The 25,506-nt window shown below is 40.7% G+C and overlaps 1 protein-coding gene across 6 annotated transcripts in view; it reads left to right on the top strand.

Annotated features, from left to right (window-relative positions):
• The window catches only part of LOC121369391 (probable nuclear hormone receptor HR3), a 200,866-nt gene extending 187,166 nt beyond the window's left edge, over positions 1-13,700 (top strand). For all 6 annotated transcript variants that reach the window (XM_041494462.1, XM_041494461.1, XM_041494464.1 and 3 more), the window contains 8 exons: positions 4,199-4,492; positions 6,313-6,498; positions 6,979-7,304; positions 8,128-8,236; positions 8,585-8,726; positions 9,069-9,199; positions 10,018-10,110; positions 10,634-13,700. In XM_041494462.1, coding sequence (XP_041350396.1) covers positions 4,199-4,492; positions 6,313-6,498; positions 6,979-7,304; positions 8,128-8,236; positions 8,585-8,726; positions 9,069-9,199; positions 10,018-10,110; positions 10,634-10,794 — 1,442 coding nt within the window. In that variant the 3' untranslated portion in view covers positions 10,795-13,700. The remainder of the gene's footprint in view (positions 1-4,198; positions 4,493-6,312; positions 6,499-6,978; positions 7,305-8,127; positions 8,237-8,584; positions 8,727-9,068; positions 9,200-10,017; positions 10,111-10,633) is intronic.
• The last annotated feature ends 11,806 nt before the right edge of the window (positions 13,701-25,506 follow it).

Here is a 25,506-nt window from a genome sequence, read left to right as displayed (position 1 = left end):
CCTGAATTGTAAACCCCCCATACCCACACACACACTCCCCTCTGCTGCCCAGTACCACCAGAAATAGAGTGTGAAACTGGGTTAAATAGACAGACTTGTAACTTCATCTGTTTTTATCAAAACACAGAAAACACGGTTAGATGAAACAAGTAGTGAAGAATTTAACCGAAAACAAACAACAAAACACAACCTCTAATATACTGACTGGCCTCGGTGGCGTCGTGGTAGGCCATCGTCTACAGGCTGGTAGGTACTGGGTTCGGATCCCAGTCGAGGCATGGGATTTTTAATCCAGATACCGACTCCAAACCCTGAGTGAGTGCTCCGCAAGGCTCAGTGGGTAGGTGTAAACCACTAGCATTGACCAGTGATCCATAACTGGTTCAACAAAGGCCATGATTTGTGCTGTCCTGCCTGTGGGAAGCACAAATAAAAGATCCCTTGCTGCTAATCGAAAAGAGTAGCCCATGTAGTGGCGACAGCGGGTTTCCTCTCAAAATCTGTGTGGTCCTTAACCATAAGTCTGACGCCATATAACAGTAAATAAAATGTGTTGAGTGCGTCGTTAAATAAAACATTTCGGTCTTTTTTCTTTCTTTCTAATATACTGATAGGTAGAAATAAGCAAACTCAGTATTGTAGGAAATATTCCAGTCATTATTGCCATGTATACATGTTAGTGTAGCATTAAACATATGTAATATAGCGTAGGAAATATTCCAGTCATTATTGCCATGTATACATGTTTGTGTAGCATTAAACAGATGTAATATAGTGTAGGAAATATTCCAGTCATTATTGCCATGTATACATGTTTGTGTAGCATTAAACAGATCTAATATAGTGTAGGAAATATTCCAGTCATTATTGCCATGTATACATGTTTGTGTAGCATTAAACAGATGTAATATAGTGTAGGAAATATTCCAGTCATTATTGCCATGTATACATGTTTGTGTAGCATGGGCGTACACACACCCTCCATGCCCTTCAAAGTTTGAATGTCCCGAAAAATCCCATTTGTAACAAATGAATACAGTGAATTTATTAGTGTAGGCTTAGTCAGTATTCAGGATCGAATCCCATTTGTAACAAATGAATACAGTGAATTGATTAGTGTAGGCTTAGTCAGTATTCAGGATCGAATCCCATTTGTAACAAATGAATACAGTGAATTGATTAGTGTAGGCTTAGTCAGTATTCAGGATCGAATCCCATTTGTAACAAATGAATACAGTGAATTGATTAGTGTAGGCTTAGTCAGTATTCAGGATCGAATCCCATTTGTAACAAATGAATACAGTGAATTGATTAGAGTAGGCATAGTCAGTATTGAGGATCGAATCCCGTCAGTGGACCCATTATCTCAGTGGGTTTGCCTCAGTACCCTACAACTAGTATATCAAAGGCTGTCGTATGTGCTGTCCTTTCTGGTCCAGTTTAGATAAAAGAATGCTTGCTGCTGTTGTGAAAATGTAAGCCGATTTCCTCTACACGGGTTGCCTGATCATGGAAAAGCATTCACCTCACGTTTGACAACAGCTGCTGCATCAGGGATTTGTCTACATCTCCTGTGGTTCTGAACATGGGTCCCTTCTCTAAAGAAAGTGGCACTGAAAATTCCCAATTTCTATGCTCAAAATTCCCAGTATATATATTCCCAGTAATTATGTCTGTTGTAATAAATTAATTTAACGGTGGTGTACTGCATAATTCAGTGACCTGAAAATAAATGTCTCATTTAGGATTTAACAACACTAACTTCCACACTCCCACCAAACATGGGACTCTGGTGAAATATGCTGGAGAAATGCCTGTGTGTAGTTACTGGCTCCCGCTTCAGTGACACCTGTCACGGGCTTTTTGTAAAGCATACAGGAACATTTAACCAGACTTTTTACTTTTCTCTTAACATGTCACTGTGTAATTTTGAAGATACATTTTCGGTACCCTCTGAGTATTTTAGCATGCAGATTTTTACAAAAAAATCCTTGGCTATATATCCCGTTAACAGGTGATACTTGTGTTATGTTTGACTAACAGTAAGAAAACAGATTAACTGTTACAAGGATTATATCTTTTACTGTTGTGTTCGTGGCTATAAAGGTAAGGAACATTGACTAGTGGTGGTTGTATTTTATTCACATTATCTTTTTAATATATAAGTCGGTCTGATAAATAGAAATAGGTTAAGAATTCATCAAGTAATAACCACATTATCATTTCACCTTTTTAACACTTCAGTAAGGAACAATTTGTTTTGCGGAAATTTCTGTCACATAATATGGACATGATTCTTAAGAAATTTGTTAGCCAACCAAACCAGCGAGAAATTGTATAAGGGGCACATAGATTGCGCAAAAATAAGTTAATGTATGTTAGCCAGGAGTTTAAATTGATTTTCTTCACAGGGTACGTAAAGAGGGGTTTAGGGTTGTTGCGGGGTGAGTGAGCTATTGATACAGACAGGTATCTATAAGATGACTGTGTGGGATCGGGTATGTTAACCACTGTCTGGTGTCCCGTGTGGTGTTTAGGGGTGCTGTATGACGTGAGGGGTGTGTTGTGTGGTGTGTGTGTGCTTAGCCAGCGTGGAGCTAGACTAGCTGTGCCTCCCGTGAGGTGAATGGCTCGAGCCAGCCCGGCATTATAAAGCTGTGTTGTAGATATTTGCCGGTACTCGTCATCACCAACTTCACCTCAAGGTAAGACATTGATTTATGTCTGGGCCCGCTGGCCGGCCAGCTGGCACCACGCCTGCAGATCAGCTGATTTTACTAACTGTAGTATTACGTCTATTACTATCAGCTGATTTTACTAACTGTAGTGCTGATTTTACTAGAGTTACACAGTGTAGTACTATATTTGTACTATCAACTGATTTTACTTTCCAGTATAGTACTAATTCTACATTGATAGATAATTTTACTAGAATTATAGTGTGGTAGTATTTGTACTGTCAGATATGAAATGCTTATGTTGATTTTATACTTATAGCAGTATGTCTTAGTTGTCAGCTTATTTTACTAGTTGAAGAATTTGCTACTATTTGTGTTTCCTGCTGTAAGCTGATTTTACTAGAATAATGCACATTATTTAAGCTATCATTTTATTTGTTCTGGTTACAGATTTAACTGCACTATCTAGTATGGGTGGGTTGTTGTACTCTGTGGTAATTGTAAAGAAACACATCTCAGCTATTAACCTGTTCTCTGTGTGCTTGCGACAACTTGCAGCAAATATAATTTTCCACTTGAGTTAAAGTAGTTGAATAGGTGAGACTTGTTATTCAGTTTGTACATGTAGTTTATATTTCTCCTTTGTGGTGTCTGTGACACTGCAGCTGTGTCTGTCTGTATGTTGGGGGAGGGGGTAGTGGTGGGGGGTGGGAGTGGTATTGGGTGGGTCTTTATGCACAGTATTTTCTTAAGGCGATTGAGGGTATGTTTGAAGAAATAAGAGGATGCTACGACTCCCTGTGATATTGCCGATGTGTTCATTGGTTTGATTCTAGTCTGACCGACCTGTCAGCTCAATTTGAAGCTGATTCAGCGTGAATCTGTTAATATATACAATATTCTGTCAGGAGATAAAAATAAAGATATCTGCATTCTGCAAATAACCCACTCTTGTAAGAATTTAACTTACTAGCTACAAGTGCATGTGCCACCTAAACTTTTTACTGTCATTCGATTCATTTTTCACAGCAGAGTAAAATATGTTTTTCAATTTTAAATCACCCAAGTCTTGAGAACAAATTTTTCTTTGTGATTGAAGTCTTGTATTAGTTATTTTATCTCTCAAGAGAGGTAGAGAGTAGGGGAGATAGAGGCAGAGAGGGAGAGAGAGAGAAAGAGAGAGAGAGGAGAGAGAGAGAGAGAGGAGAGAGAGAGAGAGGAGAGAGAGAGAGAGTGGGGGTGATAGTGGGAGAGATAGAGACAGAGAGGAAGAGAGAGAGATGGAGGGAGGGAGACAGATAGAGACCCACTGCTGTCACATACATGTAGGTTACACGAAACAAGGGGTCATTTATATGTACTTTCCCATAGACAGCACAGTACATACCACAGCCTTATGAAGTACCCGTGATCAGATACTGGTTGGAAGATGAAACTAGACTCCATGCATCATGTCCAACAAGCTCCGTATCACTGAGACTTCAGACCAGATTTCTAACTCTCTTTAATTGTTGTTGCAGCATCCAGACTCGGCCGGAGACCAAAGCGTCTAAAAGAAGTGGGTGGAGAAAGCTCGCGATCCCGCTCGAACCTCCCGATAGCACCGTACCCGTCTCCCGCCGAACTCTACCGTCTGAGAATGGCCGAGCTTCAGAAACTGCTGCAGGCGAACGGCACGTTCAAGTCAGAACTGATGCAGGCCTTCCTGTCCGCGGCCCAGGCGAGTTTCCGCGAACACGCCAAGACCTCCGCCGGCCCCGGCCACACGCCTGGCCTGCAGTCAGACTTCACAAACCAGAATATGTTTGGTCCAGGTACGTGCAATACAGATTTAATCATGCCATCTGTCTCAGAATATGTTTGGTCCAGGTACGTGCAATACAGATTTAATCATACCATCTGTCTCAGAATATGTTTGGTCAGGTACGTGCAATACAGATTTAATCATACCATCTGTGTCAGAATATGTTTGGTCAGGTACGTGCAATACAGATTTAATCATACCATCTGTGTCTGAATATGTTTGGTCCAGGTACGTGCAATACAGATTTAATCATACCATCTGTCTCAGAATATGTTTGGTCAGGTACGTGCAATACAGATTTAATCATACCATCTGTGTCTGAATATGTTTGGTCCAGGTACGTGCAATACAGATTTAATCATACCATCTGTCTCAGAATATGTTTGGTCAGGTACGTGCAATACAGATTTAATCATACCATCTGTGTCTGAATATGTTTGGTCCAGGTACGTGCAATACAGATTTAATCATACCATCTGTGTCTGAATATGTTTGGTCCAGGTACGTGCAATACAGATTTAATCATACCATCTGTCTCAGAATATGTTTGGTCCAGGTACGTGCAATACAGATTTAATCATACCATCTGTCTCAGAATATGTTTGGTCCAGGTACGTGCAATACAGATTTAATCATACCATCTGTGTCTGAATATGTTTGGTCCAGGTACGTGCAATACAGATTTAATCATACCATCTGTCTCAGAATATGTTTGGTCAGGTACGTGCAATACAGATTTAATCATACCATCTGTCTCAGAAAAAATGTAAATAATCTCTATAGAATATAGACTTAATTATATCATAGGACTTTACAACTGGAACATTTGCTTAGAGACTACACCAGAGATTTACATAATCTATGGGCTTTCATTAACCTCAGCTTTTACTTTATTCAAACTGAAAAATTAAGACACATTGCTAGAATTCGACCCATACTAATAAATGTTTAGAGTTTACTTAAATCTCTAATAATATCAAATGCATATCATTTGTATGGCGTTGCCATGACGTTAAAGTCTCAGGCTCTGTTAGAGTTTTGAGTCTAGACTCTAAAAGGTTTATAAGTGTCAGGCTTATCGTTCAGTATTACACAAATGAAGAATCGGATATGCCTAATAAAACTGCAAAATCAATTTATTGTTGTTATAAAGTTTCTTGAAGTAACAGTCCTATTGAAGCAGTTTCTTGAGGCCTGAAATGTGACTATCTCGGATGGAACATAGGTTAAGTTTGGTCGAGGTTCAATAAAACTGAGATTTAACTTAAAAATATGATAACAATCCATTTTTCTAGGTAACGAGAGTATTTCTTTATAGGTGTTGCTGTTGGTAACGAGTCTATCTCTTGTAGTTGTCAGCAAACATTTTTTATTCAAAATCTTGATTAGCGATATTTCTAGTCAGTTGATAATTGATTAGCAACTACTGTTTAATGTTTTAAAATTGTGTAGCAATCTCTGAAACTTTCGTAATGAATCGTGATGCAATACTGATCAAAATGTTCTGTAGGTGTTGCTATTGGAAACGAGTGTTGTCCGTCTGTAGGTGTTGCTATTGGTAATGAGTGTTTTGTCTCTGTAGGTGTTGCGATTGGTAACGAGTGTTGTCTCTCTGTAGGTGTTGCTATTGGTAACAAATGTTGCCTCTGTAGGTGTTGCTATTGGAAACAAGTGTTGTCTCTCTGTAGGTGTTGCTATTGGTAACAAGTGTTGTCTCTCTGTAGGTGTTGCTATTGGTAACAAGTGTTGTCTCTGTAGGTGTTGCTATTGGTAATGAGTGTTGTCTCTCTGTAGGTGTTTCTATTGGTAACAAATGTTGTCTCTCTGTAGGTGTTGCTATTGGTAACGAGTCTGGCTACTCGAGTATGAGCAGCCCAGCAAGCAGTAAGAGCCAGTCTCCCCAGCAGGACGTCTCACAGCAGATGAACAACAACTACCCCGTCGACAACGCCGCCATGCTGGGCGCCACGCCCACCTACAACAACACCGCCATGATGATGCCCCCAAACATGAACAGTGAGTGTCTAAACATGGGTCTCCTTTCTTATCTACAGTATTTTGTCACATTACATTGATGAAAGGATGAGATACATGTAGGAAAGCTGTACGGTGAAGATAGGAAAGCATGTTTCTCTTTGAGCTAAATAAGTAGGGTAGGGAGTAAGAAAGAGTCTTTCTTCATGAGCTAACTAAGGGGAAGTAACTATGTTTTTTTGGTTTCTCAGTCTGTGAGGTAAATAGGGGAAAAGTAGTGAAATTGGTTGGTTCTAGATGAGATAAATAAAAGGGGAAGATGGGTGAGTAAGAAATCTTGTTTGTATAAGAGCTAAATAAAGGGGGGATAAGCAAGTTTGTTGTATCTTTATGAGATGAATTTTTTGGTAAAGGGGTGTAGGCACTTTTATTGTTTATCTTTGAGCTAATTAAGAGCTAGTTAATTGAGATTATTAATGAACTAAGCACAGTGGCAGTAATCGGTTGCTTGTGTCCATGCAGGTCCTGCCATGATGAATATGAACCAGCAGCAGACTAACGGTATGCCGTACATCTCGACGGAGAATGTCACCATCAAGTCCGAGCCGCCGACCTCGTTTGCCCCGTGCGCAAACGCGTCCCCACCGCAGGACAGCAACGCCAACGTGCAGGACACGGAGCGGCTCCTCCAGGAGGTGAAGCAGGTCCCCGCCACCATGAGGAGCCAGCTCCTGGTGCAGGTCACCGAGACCGTCATCGGCGCACACATGGCCACCTGCCTCAACACCTACGCCAACGTCGCCGCTGCCAACAAGAACGTCGACTACATGATCGAAAATGACCTCATGGTTAGTGGTAGTAGGGTGTTCGTGACATCTGACTTTCTGACTGTTAGATCTGTCTGTTAGATCTGTCTGTTAGATCTGTCTGTTACATAATCTTCACATTTTGTGGCTTTCTAATCAAGAATGACCGGCCTCGGTGGCGTCGTGGCAGGCCATTGGTCTACAGGCTGGTAGGTACTGGATTCGGATCCCAGTCGAGGCATGGGATTTTTAATCCAGATACCGACTCCAAACCCTGAGTGAGTGTTCCGCAAGGCTCAATGGGTAGGTGTAAACCACTTGCACCGACCAGTGATCCATAACTGGTTCAACAAAGGCCATGGTTTGTGCTATCCTGCCTGTGGGAAGCGCAAATAAAAGATCCCTTGCTGCTAATCGGAAGAGTAGCCCATGTAGTGGCGACAGCGGGTTTCCTCTTAGAATCTGTGTGGTCCTTAACCATATGTCTGACGCCATATAACCGTAAATAAAATGTGTTGAGTGCGTCGTTAAATAAAACATTTCTTTCTTTCTTTCTAATCAAGAAAATGATCAAAATGTATTGTGAAATATAATTGTTAAATAAATTGTGAAATATAATTGTTAAATAAATTGTTAAATAATTTGTCAAATATTGTTAAATAAATTATCAAATATAATTGTTAAATAAATTATCAAATATATTTGCCAGCTTGAAGTATGTGGACTACAGCTAGTTTAAATCATGATTGTGTATTTAATTCACACATTACTGTACTGTACTGCACCATATCATAGGTACTATATTGTACCTTAGTGAATTGTATTGTATTGTATTGTATTGTATTGTATTGTATTTTGTTTACAGCCTGATTTCAGCAAGCTGAGTCTGACGGCAGACTCGATGTGGAAACAGTTCCTCAGTAACATGGTGCCTGAAATCACCAAGGTGGTGCAGTTCTGTAAGAAACTTCCAGGTAACTATCATAGAGAGAGAGAGAGATAGGGAGGGAGGGAGGGAGGGAGGGAGAGAGGGAGGGAGAGAGGGAGGGAGAGAGAGAGACAGAGACAGAGAGAGGGAGAGAAAAAAAGGGAGGGGGAGGGAGACAGAAACAGACTCACACACACATAGAGACATTTAGAGAGATATGGAGGTAACAGAGAGGTGAAGAGATACAGGTTTGGGGAAGATATGACTGGAAATAACAGTATATGTGTTTGCTGAATTTTATTCTGTTTCATAATTGTTTGTATTTACTAAACACTGATGCTTTCTTGCATTATACTACATATAACTGATGTATAAAACTATATTTCTTTTCCAGGATTTTCCGAGATTGAGCAGGAAGATCAGATAAAGCTGATAAAGTCGGGGTCGTTTGAAGTCCTTTTGACTCGCTTCCTCATGTTAGTCGACCCAGACACGGGGGAGATGCTCGACCCCTCACACAAAATGAGATGTCCCAGGTAATAACACCCTCCATCCACCACCCCCACTCACAATGAGATGTCTCAGGTAATAACCTTTTTCACACCTTCCACCCCTCATCCACAATGAGATGTTGTAGGTAATTGTGAGATATTTAACACACACTGCCCGTCACATCAATTTATTCTGGAATATTCATAATATTTAATTTTATGGTGTTAAGAAAGGGTTAGGGTTAGGGTTAAGAACCAGTAAAAGGGGAAAATAATTCAAAGAATATTTTGATGAAAGAAAATTAAGAAGAAATTTTTTTTTAGAATCTTGGTAATAATAGTTTTTAATGTGTATTTACATGACAAAATGTCTTCTTCTTTTTTCAGACAAGTAATTCTTGCCATGCCAATGGGAAACTTTTTCCAAGAATTCTTCAAAGTAGCTAGTTTGTTCAACCCACTGAGGTTAACCGATGGAGAGATTGGGCTCTTTACCACAGTTCTCATCATGTGTCCAGGTAACGTATTACTAAATCTGTCACCATAGGGTTTTCTAGGCTTCTTGTACGTCTTGGTAACAAAGATATTTGGCCCTTTAGTTTGAAGTTGATGAAAAGATAAGAAAGTTTTAATAGATGTTGGGAGTGGTTAAACTTCATAATATTCTTCACTCACTGAAAACATGTTGTGAAATGTTTGGGCATTCTAAGGGGTGAACCCACATAGTTCCAGGGGAAGTCTTCTTCAGTATCACGTCGGTTTCAGAGATCACTACACCATTTTAAAACATTAAACAGTAGTTGCTAATCAATTTTCAATTGACTAGAAATATCGTTAATTAAATTTTTTAAAGGCATATTGTCACAGACCACTGACCTATTTAATGGTCTAACAAAGTATTACCTGAACAAAAATAATTTGATTTGTCCCTAAATGTACTTTATTCAACCTTCTTTAATAACCACCATACTCCATTTATTAAAGGTATTTTGTAAAAATAATTGAATTATGGAAATGGTCCATAATTCAAAAACTAAAATTGCCGAGAGGGTTGACAAAAATAGATTTGGTTTCCAACAATTAATGTAATTTTTATTTATTATCCATTTTTAGAGAAACAAGGTCCTTAAATCCATGACAGTATGCCTTTAAAACAAAATGTTTCCCTACATCTGATGCAGGGTTTTGATGCAATTTTGATGCAGGATGTTCAATAATTTTTATGAAATTGAAATAGTCTTTATTGGAAATAAAAGCATGTTATGTCATCTGATATTTGACTACAACTGAGGAAAACGTTTTTAGAAAGTTAACCTTTAATCTGTTTGTGTTGCAGAGCGGACAGGTTTGAAGAACATGAAAGCTATCACTAAAATCCAGGCGTTGTTTCAACAAGCCTTGTATATTGAACTGACAAAACATCACGCAGGTAGGTTCCGACGATTCTACATTTATACTGACATCCAAAACAAACTTTACACACAGAAAATGTGAATAATTTGATAAATATTGTTGCTAACTTAAAAGAACTAATTTAGAAAGCACTTTACAAACACTGCATGTATTACGAAGTGCAATGTGAAGTTTAGATGTTGAACTTCATGATACTTTTATATCCCACCATCCGTTTTGTTGGTTTTTATATAATATAATTTGAAGCCTTGTAAAGGTGTGTTTGGACGTCGGGATATATTCATGTACATGCTTTGGTCATTTATTTTGTGTGCATACAAAAATCATCAATGAATCAATTAATATAACTGTAACATGGGGGTGTGGTCATTTGTTTTGAAATGCTTAAATACTACTCTTAAAAAGTTAAAGGTTGTGTGTTGATTGTGAGGCACTTACTATGATGAGTGTTGTGTTGATGACAGCTGAGTGTTGTGTGTTGATGACAGCTGAGTGTTGTGTGTTGATGAATATGCTGAGTGTTGCGTGTTTACTTCCAGACCCGGACGTCAAGTTCCGGACGCTGTTCAACCTGCGGCCTCTGTTCCACGAGATCAACATGCAGCACTCGATGGCCATCAACAACATCAAGATGATGGACCCCGACAAGTACGACAAGGAGTTCCCCTCACTCCACAAGGAGGTCTTCGACAAGGCCTAGACCACCGGGGGGCTGCCACGGTAACCAGCATGTCGCCACGGGCTCGCTCACATGACGCGCGTGTATGTGTGAGTGTATCAGGGACTGGTGTTAAATGGCATAAACTGAACATTCTGCTCAATGTAATCCGTGCATTTTTAACTCATCTCGTATGTCCTGACGGCTGCTCTTCCAGTCGAGAGAGTGTCATGAATTCAAGCATTTCTTACTGACTGTTCCAGTCAAGGCAAGAAGTTCATGAACTTATAATCAAGCATTTAGTTCCTGACTCTGACAGTTGACCAGTGTTAGGTAATGATTGTAGTGAATTCCAGCATTCTTACTGATGGTTCCAGTCATACCCAAAATATCATGAACTTAAACATATAGTGACTATTTCCCACAGTCTGAGAATGTCATGAATATATTAACATTAGTTATTGACGATCATGAACTCTAGCATTAGTTGTTGACTGTTATGAATTCAAGCATCCTGTCTCTTCATTACCTTAAGAATTGTCATATTGCCCACAGACTTGACGGTGTGTTATCAGAATTTGGCAGGTGTTAGCCAGACAACTGAAATCTACAGTACTCCCATGATGGCAAGTTGAGCTCATGATGGCTTGCTGTATAAATAAACTCGGGTGTTTCTTTTTTCACCATGGGAGATTTCATTGTGATGCTGTTTTAATATAGTGCTGATGACACCTGATGTACAAACTGCCAAATAACGTAGAATCAGGGATCTGTTGGTTACATTGTAGCCAGAAAAGAAAATATAGAATTGGTTTTATGGTGGTTATCAAAAACAAAAAACATTAATTGCAGGTGTACTGGTTACATGATGACCAAAACCAAACAGAATCATGTGTGTGTGTGTGTGTGGGGGGGGGGGGGGGGGGGGGGGGGGGGGGGGGGGGGGGGGGTTGGTGTTTGTGGTTACATGCCTGACCACCTAGATATTAGAATCATGGTTATAGTGGTTACATGTCTGACCCCTTAAACATCAGCATCATTAGTGCTTAGTTCCCAAGTCTCACCAAACGTTACTAATGGTTACAGTGATGTGGTTGCAGTGATGTAACCTGCCACGTGGTCTGGTTCTAGCGGCTGTAGACTGATGAGATGCTATGAGACACTCTGAGACACTGTGTGAGACAGATACAAACTGGCAGTAGACTGAGGTGAACAGTGTTGTATTTCACCAGGTGTCAGCATCTCTGTACATTAATGATGTTCATTTTCTACACAGAAAAGAACAAAGTGGAACTTTGTACAGGTGTAGTTTTTTTTCTTTTTTTCTTATTGTACAGAACTTAGATGTTGTATATAAAGTATATTGTTGTTTTAACAAAAAGAATTGTATAGAAAGGCTGTTTTGTCTTCAGTTGTACATAAAATGAAGTTGTAAACATTAAATCATGTTGTAAACGTTGAATAAATTTGTTTATCTCCTGAATTAACACTAGTAGTGTTTAGAAATAAGACAGACCTGCAGGTAAAGAGTGGAGACTGTTCTTACTGACAATCTAGTGTTTTTCACGGCTTTATTTCACATGATATATCACAATTGTTAGCTTTTATTTACAAAACAATTGGGTGCCCTTGGACAAAAAGCGAACAGTTGTATTGTTTAATGTGCTTGGTTCTTGATTGGCCAATTTGTTTGGTTCAGCTGTCTGAAATTATCCCCTACCCCCCTATCTTTGAAGAATTGTATAGTTTTTACAAGTCAAGATGGTTTAAACCTCCAAATTGATTACACTAACCATTTTGTAACCCAAATAAAATACTTCCTCGTTCCAAAATCATGCGTGGAAATCACCTTTGGCCGCTTGTATGGCATGTATACACAATGTTATGTAGAAAGCAGAAGGAACGTGAACAGTATTTTAAAACAAACTAGTATAGTGATCTACCCTCCTCACAACCTTCATCAAGCACCCCCACCCCCCTACACCCCGTTCCTATAGGGCTCGCGTTTGAAGAACACCATGTTGACATTGAAAGTGTTGACGCTTTTTGATTGATCTTAGTTATGAGTTTTGTATATTTTTGATGAAGTCATTTGCTTGTTACTCTAATCTGCGTTGTGTCTCTCGTGGGCAGGACTTCTCCTGATAGTTGAACGCTTGTCTGGTATCACTAGTTCCTCGCATTGGACTTGTCAATTTGTAATTTTACCAACTATTCATCAGCCTTATCTTTTACCTTGTCGACCACTTGTTTTATACATTTTTATAAATCTTATTCAACATTTCGACCTATGTTTTTACACTTACATTTGGCTTTACACATAATTTTATTAATATTATTTTAAAACATTTTAAAATCACTTGGAGTCTCAGGCTAATTAATTAGGGAATGGTAAAACGATTAGTGTAGCTGACATGCGACAAACTGAGTCTTTGGTGACAAAAGCATGTCACTTTGCATGGTGTTGAACACCGCTAGGAAATATAAAAAAAAAAATTAACAATAGGGACATTGCAGATTTGTACAGTGGTTGCCAATGCAGCTATACAAAAGGGGTATTTGTAAAGTAAAATGGACACTTTTACATTAAAAGTATTTTTTTATAGCAACACTTTTACATTAAAAAGTTCTCTTTGAAACTGAAAAAGGGTATTTTTTTCATATTTTAGGATATGCTCCATCTTGCTAGGTATAATTGGCCTGAAATACTGATTGCTAAAATTGTTTGTGATCATGAGGAATCCTGGGTAATAAGTGAGACACATACCCACACATTCAGGTGTTAGGAACAGTTTTGGTTTACAGGAGAAGTTGTCCCGGCCATCAGAACCAGAACACTGGTTACGAGTAACAACACTCTTACATCTCTGCAATGCTGAATTAATTATCATAATCTGATGACATCCTTTTTGTACAGACATGTTGTAAATAAACACTACCAGACACAATGTATGAAATGTGTTTCTCTGATACGGGTTGCATGGCGTGGTTGCCGCGGTAACTGGCGTCCACGTTCTCTGTGCCTGACTTCAAGGCAAGCTGCTGGTCGTCACTCTTAGCTTGACGACTGCGTGCCCACGCCATGCCCATATATTTTGTCTTTGATCAGTCGTATACATATAAATATATATATATATTTGTTGTTGAAGGTAGATAATACCTTGAGAGTGCCTATCACATTTATGGACTGGGCTTGATGTAAACATGGCTGCTAGTGAAATACAATTAATACTAGTGTTGAAGATCAAACATCTTTCATTTAAATTTTTTTTTTTTTTACTTAATCACTTTTATTTTCTTAAGACAAAATGGTTTAATTTTGTCCCTCTAAATGTTTTCTTTCCAATGACACTGAATGGCTGAGTGTGCATTACATAAACTGTAACTGAGTAGTTCACTTAAATGGAGAAGCTGAGTAGCTAGCTGTGAGTAGCGAACCAAGTGAGTAACTTAGTACAATGAGTAGCTCATGTTATGTGAGTAGCTGCGTGTAAGTGAGTAGATACTAATCATAAATCAGAAGTAACCAAGAGAAGTTGAGTACATGTAGCTAGCTGTGAGTAGCAAACCAAGTGAGTAACTTAGTACAATGAGTAGCTCATGTTATGTGAGTAGCTGCGTGTAAGTGAGTAGATACTAATCATAAATCAGAAGTAACCAAGAGAAGTTGAGTACATGTAGCTAGCTGTGAGTAGCAAACCAAGTGAGTAACTTAGTACAATGAGTAGCTCATGTTATGTGAGTAGCTGCGTGTAAGTGAGTAGATACTAATCATAAATCAGAAGTAACCAAGAGAAGTTGAGTACATGTAGCTAGCTGTGAGTAGAGAAGCTGTGAGCAACTAGTTACTAGTATTGAGTTATTAAAACATAGAACACAACCGTCATCTTTACACACACAACCCATGCACATGCATGCACACCACACGCGCACACATCACACACACATCACACACATTTCAACATGTCGGTGCTTGTAACTCGGACTTGTTGAATAATCTGTTTCCTTTCTTGGTACATCGCATTGCTCAACATGAAAACTCTTACCATGAATATATACTTGAGGTGAAATCTTGGGAAAGGGCTAGAGGAGAGGGGGTGGGCAAAGCCCCTTTTATGAGGTAGCACAAGTGGAAAGGGAACCCACGGGAGTTGATGCAAGATGTCATCAAATGGACAGAAGCTCAGTACACTGTAGTAAGATAGACTTTGATTGACGAGGGCTAACCACACTGATACCCATCAGTTAAATCTGACTCGCTCAATGCGCGGTCGACATGAGATCGATCCCCGTCGGTGGGCCCATTGTGCTATTTCTCGTTCCAGCCAATGCACCACGACTGGTACATCAAAGGCTGTGATATGTACTATCCTGTCTGTGAGATAGTGCATATAAAAGATCCCTTGCTGCTAACCAAAAAGAGTAGCCCATGAAGTGGCGACAGCGGGTTTCCTCTCAATATCTATGTAGTCCGTAACCATATGTCTGATGCCATGTAACCGTAAATAAAATGTGTTGAGTGCGTCGTTAAATAAAACATTTCCTTCTTCTTCAGTTAAATCTGAATGGCTTAAAACATGATGCTCCTCGTAGAATCCACACGGGAGGAGTGTCATTTTGCCCTCCTTAATATTCCAAGGAGTGCAATTTTCTGGAAAAAGAAAACCCCAAAAAGTCTTGTAGCTCAAGGTCCTGGCTGGATGGTTCTCACCACCACCACCCACACCCAAACACACACCCTTACACACCCAGCCCTTCTCCACCTACTCAGTATTGTACAGTGCTCTGAAGTGCAACATGACATGCTCTGATATTCCATGTTAGTATTGTGTTCTCCAGCAGTCCATATCAGCATTATGTTCTCTGTATTGCAGTATTACCTACACATACAGGTAGCCATCACCCTCTGCTGGACAATGGTTCAGTCTCTACTCTTAATTCCTTTTGTGTATACAAATATTAATTTATAACATTTCACTTGATGGCTAGTCTCATTCCATATATCCCCATCACAAGGAAAAACATGTCATAGAGTGTGCTGGATTGCAGCTCGCTTTAATTATTACCTCTTTCAAGCTAGGCAAAACATCCTTCACTTTCTAGATTCTGTTCATGTTAGGTGGGCTTTGTGGTTTTGGGGGGTAGGGGGTTTACATGAAATGTTTACAGTTGACTCGCAGATATGTATGTATGTGTTACAACTAGCTATGAAAGACAGTGTTAATTTAGATCATTTGGCTCCAATTTACAAGCCCTGTTTTTGCCTGCAGTTAAGAAAAACAGTCTTTGTGAATTCAGTTCTTTGAGTCAACTTGTCCAATTCACAGTATTTTAATTCATATATCTAAATGGTAATTTGAATTTGGATATCCAAATGGTAAGTTTTGCTAAATAAGTGTTTCAGTTTGGTAATATGTAAAGATGTTTGAATTTGAATATCCAATTTGCTGTGTCAAGATTTACGTGTAGATATCTTAGTGGCTGTTTTAAAGTAAATATCTATCAATCCCTCAGGAGTCGTGTTTACATCAAGCTGCAAGTTCGGTTATTCGCTGATGCATTTGTTTGCAATAGCATTGTTATGATGTCTTTTTTTTCCTTTTTAAATGTTCACACGAAAAGTGCTAAAACTGTCTGCCTGTCGGCAAGTGTGTCTGATGAGTTGAGTGTGCGTACACTGTGTGAAAAGTGCTAAAACTGCCTGTCGGTCTGTCTGTCTGCCTGTCTGCGAGTGTGTCTGGATGAGTTGTCTGTGTAGACTGATTGGAAAGCAAGCAGCTGTGGTTTTGTTCATCTCTTATCGAATATTGTTATCATTAATTAATATTATTGTCTTGCATTGTTACTCATTAACATATTACCATGGCAACAACGTGTGTGTACAGTGACATCATGGTTTAAGGTCAGGTTAGTGATTGGTAGACATTATCTAGCTCAGTAACAGAACATTTTATTTATTTTTTAATTGATCTTATCAAGACACTGTGACAGTTATTTTAAGGTTGGATGATGGGGGGGATATCACTATTTATTTTTTAAATAATTAATACCTTAGCCCCCTTCTCCACCGGTTTGTTTGGAGACAAAGTGTTCTAATAGTTTGAAATCCGAGCATAGTTTGCAGAAATCATATGCAAGCAATGAGCGGCAAAGCCATTAATATACTGGGGGCAAAGCCATCAATAGACTGGGGGCAAAGCCAACCATCAACAGACTGGGGGCAAATTAATTAATATACTGGGGGCAAAGCCATTAATATACTGAGGGCAAAGCCATTAATAGACTGGGGGCAAAGCCATCAATAGACTGGGAGCAAAGCCATCCATTAATATACTGGGGGCAAATCAATTAATATACTGGGGGCAAATCAATTAATATACTGGGGGCAAAACCATTAATATACTGGGGGCAAAACCATTAATATACTGTGGGCAAATCAATTAATAAACTGGGGGCAAAGCCATTAATATACTAGGGGCAAAGCCATTAATATACTAGCATCAGTCAATTTGGCTGTTTTCTTCTGGGGGGTTTTCTTTGATTTGTTTGATATATTTTTTAACTTACATTCAAGTGAATATTTAAATCAGTGGCAGCTACACCACTGGAAAACTATATTATTTTTCTAGTAAACAAGTTATCATTGTAACCATATGAAATTTTATTTGTTAGTTCTTTTGGTGCTATTACAAAGTCGGAGATTTGAGTGTGTCACATTGCACATTGGTTTACAATACAAACTCACAACAAAAGCCATTGGCACATGGAAAATCATATATCTGTAGCAAACAGAGTTCACGAGAGATTTATTCAGTCACCACATGCTATTTCTGTGAGGTGAAAATGAACTTTGGAAAATTAATAATTAAAATATCTGGTGGAGACCGGGGCTGGGTTAAGGTTTCATGTGGAATTTTAGAATTTAAATAATTTTTAAAAATCATCATGTTTTGAACCAAAATGTTGTTTAGCTTACCTGAACATGACCTTGATCTTCTGTCCATCACTGACCTGAACCTTTATTTAGCTAATGGATTATGTTATATATAACACTGTTTTATTAATTGTATTTAGTGTTGCTTTTATCACTGTGTTCACATGAAAACATCTGCATAATTTGTGCATTATAAATTTCAGGGATGATTAATGCAAATCCATTACTTTGTGGTACAGAGTACAATGTAGTACTGTGAAAATATCTGTACTACATTGTACCTTGTAGTACATAGTATTGTACTGTGTAGTACACTGTATTTTGTGATTATATATAGAGTACTGTGAACTATATGTACTACACTGTACATTGTAGCACATAGTATTATATGGTGTAGTTCATAGTACACTGTATTTTGTGGTACATAGTACATTTTATGTTGCCTTTGATCATTGTTGATGTTTCAATGACTTCAGTGTTTATCTTAATGTATCAAGTTGGTAGATCAAAGTAAATTGGACAAGTCCGATGCTGTCACTTACTGACAAACTGCTGATAGCATAGATTAAGTATTTCTTCATCGGCAGTGAGAAAAGTGAATTGTGTCTTCTCATGGGTTTCACTTGGACACCAACACACCTCAGGAATATCGTGCTCAAACAACAAGTGTTTAGGTCTGTGTCTGTTTATGAAATGCTAGAGGCTAAACCTGTCGTCCTTAGTGAAGCTGTCCTTGACGCTGTATTTCTCTGTCATGTAGTCCGTTCTTGTGGTTTGCATGAGAAACATTTACAAAAAGAAGAAATAAAAATGATTGATGAAATTTTGATGGATTTGTGTTGAAATAATGGTTGAGGTAACAGGCTCATCCTAGCCTAAAGCAATTAGGGTGTAGAGACAAGGAATCGTGGGTACAGTTATATGAAGGGGTAGGGTGGGTGGGGCCTTTAGAGTGGGTATGGCATTTATTAAGTGACTCCAGTTTCTTCCAGTGGGTCATTGTTTCATATTCTTTCCTATTTTAATTGATTTATTCTGTTTATCCATCCATAATTTGAAATCCAACAGACTGTTTGATTTATGTTGGCTACCCATGTCAAAGAATTCTGATCTGTATAATACAGGACAGATCCAGGAAATGCTTTGCAGTGGGGGACTAATGGGCAAAGGGCACAGGGATCAACTCCTCAAAAGGGCACCCCAATGGGAAAAAAAAATCTCAAAAGGGGAAGGGGGCCTGGACCTGCCTCTGTCATAAGAATAGAATGCTTATCAAAAGGGCATCCCAGTGGCAAAACCTATTTGAAGAGGGAAGAAAAGGGGCACTTGTGCATTTTAGTGGGGATGGGTCCCCTGGCATCCCCTGGATCTGCCTCTGTTACCAGAACACCACATGTCTTTCACTCCTGATGTGAGTACATGGATGACAAATGATCTCAGTCCGTTCTCTTGACTGGAATCCCCATCAGTGAAGGTGAAGGATATGTGATAGGTGTCCCAGTGTGTCAGACGCCAGTACCACCAATCTGATTAAAATTAGTTCTACTGGTCCACCAGTAGATCTAACAACATTGCGTGGACTCCCATGTCCAGGTGACATTTCATCTATAAATAACAATTTAAATATCGACCAATTACACTTCGCCTTTTATAAAGTTATTCGGGAGCATGCAAATTCTAAATATATCTGGCGAGACTATTTATGCAATAGGCGAACTTGTTGGTCTATTTCAACATTGAAAAAACAGGGGGGAAAGTGCAGCAATAAACTCTGGATTGTATGCTAGTATAAACAGATTTTATGGCTATACCATCACGGGGTTTTTTCCGTCTTGAAACGAATTTTATATTGAAATTAGTCTCCGGCATACTTCGTAATTACCGGCCTCGGTGGCGTCGTGGCAGGCCATCGGTCTACAGGCTGGTAGGTACTGGGTTCGGATCCCAGTCGAGGCATGGGATTTTTAATCGAGATACCGACTCCAAACCCTGAGTGAGTGCTCCGCAAGGCTCAATGGGTAGGTGTAAACCACTTGCACCGACCAGTGATCCATAACTGGTTCAACAAAGGCCATGGTTTGTGCTATCCTGCCTGTGGGAAGCGCAAATAAAAGATCCCTTGCTGCCTGTCGTAAAAAGAGTAGCCTATGTGGCGACAGCGGGTTTCCTCTAAAAACAGTGTCAGAATGACCATATGTTTGACGTCCAATAGCCGATGATAAGATAAAAAATCAATGTGCTCTAGCGGCGTCGTTAAATAAAACAAACTTTTTTTACTTCGTAATTCACCCGAATCATTTCGTATATCCTCGGCATAATCCCGAATGTTTTCAAATTCTCTTCAAATCACTGACATGATTTTGCTGATGATAATAACTAGTTTAACGTGCCCATATACCACTAGGGTTTCGAACACGCCTATCCCGAGTCCGACCTTCGATAAGATCGGTGGCCTGACTCGGGATGTGTGTGTGTGTGGGGGGGGGGGGGGGGGGGGGGGGTGTTGAAAATGGGCAGAATTTTGAAAATAGCAATTAGTAAAAAGGTTAATAGAATAATTTAAAAAAAAAAAAAAAAAAATTACAAGCCAAAAATAAAAAGAATTGACTGCTCGGCCGAATATTTATATAATTTGGAGCATTTTAGAAGGACAGTCCAAAAATAAATAAGAGAAAGAAGAGAGGATCGGACTATTTAATAATATTTAAAAAAAAAAGTAATTTCGACATAAAATTTTGAACGAAGGTCTAAATGTTTAAAGTCCAATCTACATGTCCACGTGAGTGGCCTCGTTAAGGCCGTTAGGGTGTGGAGGTTGGCCTACGGCGAACTGATGAGCGGAGAACCGGCAAAGGTGGGGATGAAGTGCTTCCATCTCTGGTCGGCGAGGATGGTTATAACACTCCGGTAGTCGTTGCCGAAAAGGGCCTTGACGATCCTGTGTATGGTGTGGCTATCCATCTCTCTAACTAGGACCGCTTGTCGGTAGACTCCTCGGCGCTGAGTTAGTACCAACGCCGTCTTGCCGGCTGTAGACTTGATGGTGTGTAGCTCGTAAGCGCTTCCATCAGGCAGTTGTTTCAGCTCTGGTTCCACTAGTCCGCCCATCAGTGATGCCGGATTCGAGGTGTCCCCCTGCACGAACTTCAGGAAGCCGGACCTGATTTTCCCGATCTGAACTTTCCAGACGGCTTCCGAGTCGGAGGGGGACGGTGCCTGTGAAGGTGGAGGCCTTGCCTTGTCAGGCTGGTCGCTCGGCTGAGTGACGGCCTTCCTCTTCGCAAAGGCTCCTGCCCGGACCGCCGCCTTCCGAACTGACAAGACTGGTGACAGTGGCCAGTTACGTGTAGGCGGTGGCGTAGAGGGAGATGGAGGTCCGTCTGCGGGCGTCTCGCACATCGGCGCGTTGAGAGCATCCCTCGGTGTTGACGGCGGGTCCGGATGAGCTGGTCCTTTCGTCTTGGGCCGAGCCGGGGGCGGCGATGCAGAAGGGACCGCCGCTGGCGGCTGAGCCGCCAGTTTTGTCCCCCCCCCCCCCCCGAGCCGCTCCTGGTGCACATTTCTTCTTCCTCCGTCCTCTTCCCTTCCTCTTCTGCGAGTCCGAGTCGCCGTACACCAAAGTCACGGTTGCCCGTGACCCGGTGTACGCGATGCGAAACTCCAGCAGCGATCCAAAGCTTGCAATCAAGCCCGACTTCCGAACTGATTCACGATGAGAACAGACGTGTCGCCTTGTACAAACCCCAATCACACACACACACCCCCCCCCCCCCCCCCCCACCTGGGGGGACTCTTATGCAGTTATGGAAAACTTTTGGAGTATCGCGTCTCGTACACTGGGTCACGGGCTTCCGTGACTTTGGTGTACGGTGACGCGATCGTACCGACGAAGAAGAGGAGATGGAGGAAGAGGAAAAGCGCGCCAGGAACGGCACGAGGGTTGACCAAAGCTGGCGGTCCCTTCTGCGACGCCGCCCCCCAGCCCAGCCTGAGTTGACGAGACCAGCCCGGCGGGAACCGTCGAACACCGAGAGGGACCGACTCAACACCGCGGTGTGTGAGACACCCCACGACGACCCTCCATCGCCGACCGTCACGTGGCCCAGGCAGAACTGGCCGGTATCGCCGGTACAGCCAGTCGCCACGCCGTTGGCAAGAGGAAAGCAACATCACCGACCAATCAGCCAGCCAAGACCGAGAGACCCCCCCCCCCCCCCCCCCCCCCCCCCCTCCCCGAAGAGTCCGAGTGGACCGTCGCAGTGAGCGGACTGAAGAAACACCTTCATCAGTACATGCAGGGGGACACGACAGACCCGACCAAGCTCCGTGGCAGTTACCTCAACGCGGACTGGAGACCCCTGGAGGACGGCAGCGAGTACGAACTTCACAGCAAGATGTTTGGTACTCACCACACCGTAGTCGTGACGCACCGGAGGGAGCAGACCTATAGACAGGCCATACTTTCGAACAAGTTGGACAATTGGAATCTACATAAGATGATCCGAGCGGTCTGCGGCCCCGACTACGGTACGGTAGTCCGTACCCTGTTACGACGCCAACATCTGCTGCCGAACCTCCGGGACACTCCAGCCTCGCCGACGTAACAACCTAACGGCCTTAACGAGGCCACTCACGTGGACGTATAGATCGGACTTTAAAAACTTTTAGACCTTCGTTCTAAAGTTCATGTCCAAATTACTTCTTTTTTTTTCTTCTTTTTATATTATTAAATAGTCCGATCCTCTCTTCTTTCTCTTATTTATTTTTGGACTGTCCTTCCAAAATGCTCCAAATTATATAAATATTCGACCGAGCAGTCAATTCTTTTTATTTTTTTGGCTTATAACTTTTTTCTTTCTAATTTTAATTCTACTAATTTCTTTTACTAATTGCTATTTTCAAAATTCTGTCCATTTTCACCCCCCCCCCCCCCCCCCCCCCCATCCCAAATCAGGCGTGTTATCTATCTAATTTCATTTTGACCGCCCAATCTAATCTAGCGACCAAATTTAATAGTATAATTTTCTTTATTAATTATATTAATTAGAGATGCGCATCAAAATTTTAAAGGCCCACTATTTCAAAATTGTCCTCTTAATTTTGTTCTGTCCCGGAGCAAGTCACTGGCTATCCAGAGACAGGCCCCGGGACGGACATGCTCGAAACTCTAGTGGTATATGAGCATGTTAAAATTATTCGCACTCGCACTCGCGCAATCAAGCCCCCCCCATGTGTGTGTGGGGGGGGGGGGGGGGCAAGTCGAGAGCACAGGCGACAGCGTCCAGCTTCATCGAGAGTTAGCTTGGAAGTCCATGATTTTGCAAGTAAGCTTTTGATTCGTCGAATGAAAGGTCAACTGGACATGAGCTCCAACGGGCTGCTGTTAGATCACGTGTAATAGTGGAGCTCATTTTAATTAGATTGGGACTATAGTATATCATTTTCTGTAATGTTGACCGGACTGAACCATTACATGTTTGGGATACAGGAAGCAAATGGTGTGTGTAATCAAAACAATGCATACGATATGACTGAGGGGCGGGACAGCCCAGTGGTAAAGCGCACGCCTGATGTATGATTGATCCTAGCCCGAGTACTCTGACTGTAAGAGAGCTAGACGGACATTTGGACAGTTATATACGCTCTCATATAACTGTCCAAATGTCCGTCTAGCTCTCTTACAGTCAGAGTACTCGGGCTAGATTGATCCCCGTCGGTGGGCCCCTTGAGCTATTTCTCTTTCCAGCAAGTGCACTACGATTGGTATACCAAAGGCCGTGTTATGTGGGGTGTGGGGCGGCGCATTTAAAAGATCCCTTGCTACTAATGGAAAAATGTAGCGGGTTTCCTCTTTAAGACTATATGTCAAAATTACCAACTGTTTGACATCCAATAGCCGATGATTTGTAAATCAATGTGCTCTAGTGGTGTCGTTAAACAAAACCATCTGTATACGATATGGCTCAATGAGTGTGGCGAACGACGTACGAGTCAGCTAGCTGTTATCATAGTTCGGGTAACCTACAACATTCTATGGTTTGACCTCGACACAAATACAAAACTACAAAATAGTTTACTGAACGCTTTGCAGCAATACTGTTTACCAATTCTTGAGTAAGTTTTTATTTAACAACTCTCATTACTAACCTGCTTTATACGTACTAGTATATGACAACTGTCATTACTAACCTGCTTTATATGGACTAGTGTATGACAAGTCTCATTACTAACCTGCTTTATATGGACTAGTGTATGACAACTCTCATTACTAACCTGCTTTATATGGACTAGTGTATGACAAGTTTCATTACTAACCTGCTTTATATGGACTAGTGTATGACAACTGTCATTACTAACCTGCTTTATACGGACTAGTCAATGACAACTGTCATTACTAACCTGCATTATATGGACTAGTGTATGACAACTGTCATTACTAACCTGCTTTATACGGACTAGTGTATGACAAGTCTCATTACTAACCTGCTTTATACGGACTAGTGTATGACAAGTCTCATTACTAACCTGCTTTATACGGACTAGTGTATGACAAGTCTCATTACTAACCTGCTTTATACGGACTAGTGTATGACAACTGTCATTACTAACCTGCTTTATACGGACTAGTGTATGACAAGTCTCATTACTAACCTGCTTTATACGGACTAGTGTATGACAAGTCTCATTACTAACCTGCTTTATACGGACTAGTGTATGACAAGTCATTACTAACCTGCTTTATATGGACTAGTGTATGACAAGTCTCATTACTAACCTGCTTTATATGGACTAGTGTATGACAAGTCTCATTACTAACCTGCTTTATATGGACTAGTATATGACAACTCATTACTAACCTGCTTTATATGGACTAGTGTATGACAACTCTCATTACTAACCTGCTTTATATGGACTAGTGTATGACAAGTCTCATTACTAACCTGCTTTATATGGACTAGTTTATGACAAGTCTCATTACTAACCTGCTTTATATGGACTAGTGTATAACAAGTCTCATTACTAACCTGCTTTATATGGACTAGTATATGACAAGTCTCATTACTAACCTGCTTTATATGGACTAGTATATGACAACTCTCATTACTAACCTGCTTTATATGGACTAGTATATGCCTTATTATCTGATATTTACGCTGTGAAAAGTCGAGATACAGGTGTTACTCTCCCAGTAACAGCACCAACGAAGCTGCTACGGCGTCAACGTTTACCTTTAAAGTCGCAAAGTCTACTTTCAATCCGTAAAAATGAACACTAGGTTTAGTTAATCTACAAACCTGTAATACATTTGGATATAGTCACAATATAGTAAAACAAGAGGCTGTGACGTTGAAACGGTGAAATACCCCTTAAAATAGACTAAATCTCGACTCTATAACCGTTTGGGGTGGGACGTAGTCCAGTGGTAAAGCGCTGGCTTGATGCGCGGTCAGTCTAGGATCGATCCCCGTCGGTGGGCCCATTGGGCTATTTCTCGTTCCAGCCAGTGCAAAACGACTAGTATATCAAAGTCTGTGGTATGTGCTATCCTGTATGTGGGATGGTGCATATAAAAGATCCCTTGATGCTAATCGAAAAGAGTAGCCCATGAAGTGGCGACAGCGGGTTTCCTCTCTCAATATCCGTGTGGTCCTTAACCATATGTCCTTAACCATATAACCGTAAATAAAATGTGTTGAGTGCGTCGTTAAATAAAACATTTCCTTTCCATAACCGTTACTTCTCAGACGCACGTGCGGTTTAAAAAATATATGAATTTTGTGATATTAAAAACATCAGAATGATCAGAAACACCGGATGTA

The sequence above is a fragment of the Gigantopelta aegis genome, chromosome 3 (genome assembly GCF_016097555.1).
Source record: "Gigantopelta aegis isolate Gae_Host chromosome 3, Gae_host_genome, whole genome shotgun sequence".
NCBI classification, from domain to species: domain Eukaryota; kingdom Metazoa; phylum Mollusca; class Gastropoda; order Neomphalida; family Peltospiridae; genus Gigantopelta; species Gigantopelta aegis.
Note: the sequence above shows the minus strand (reverse complement) of the source record. Positions and strands in the feature narration are given on the sequence as shown.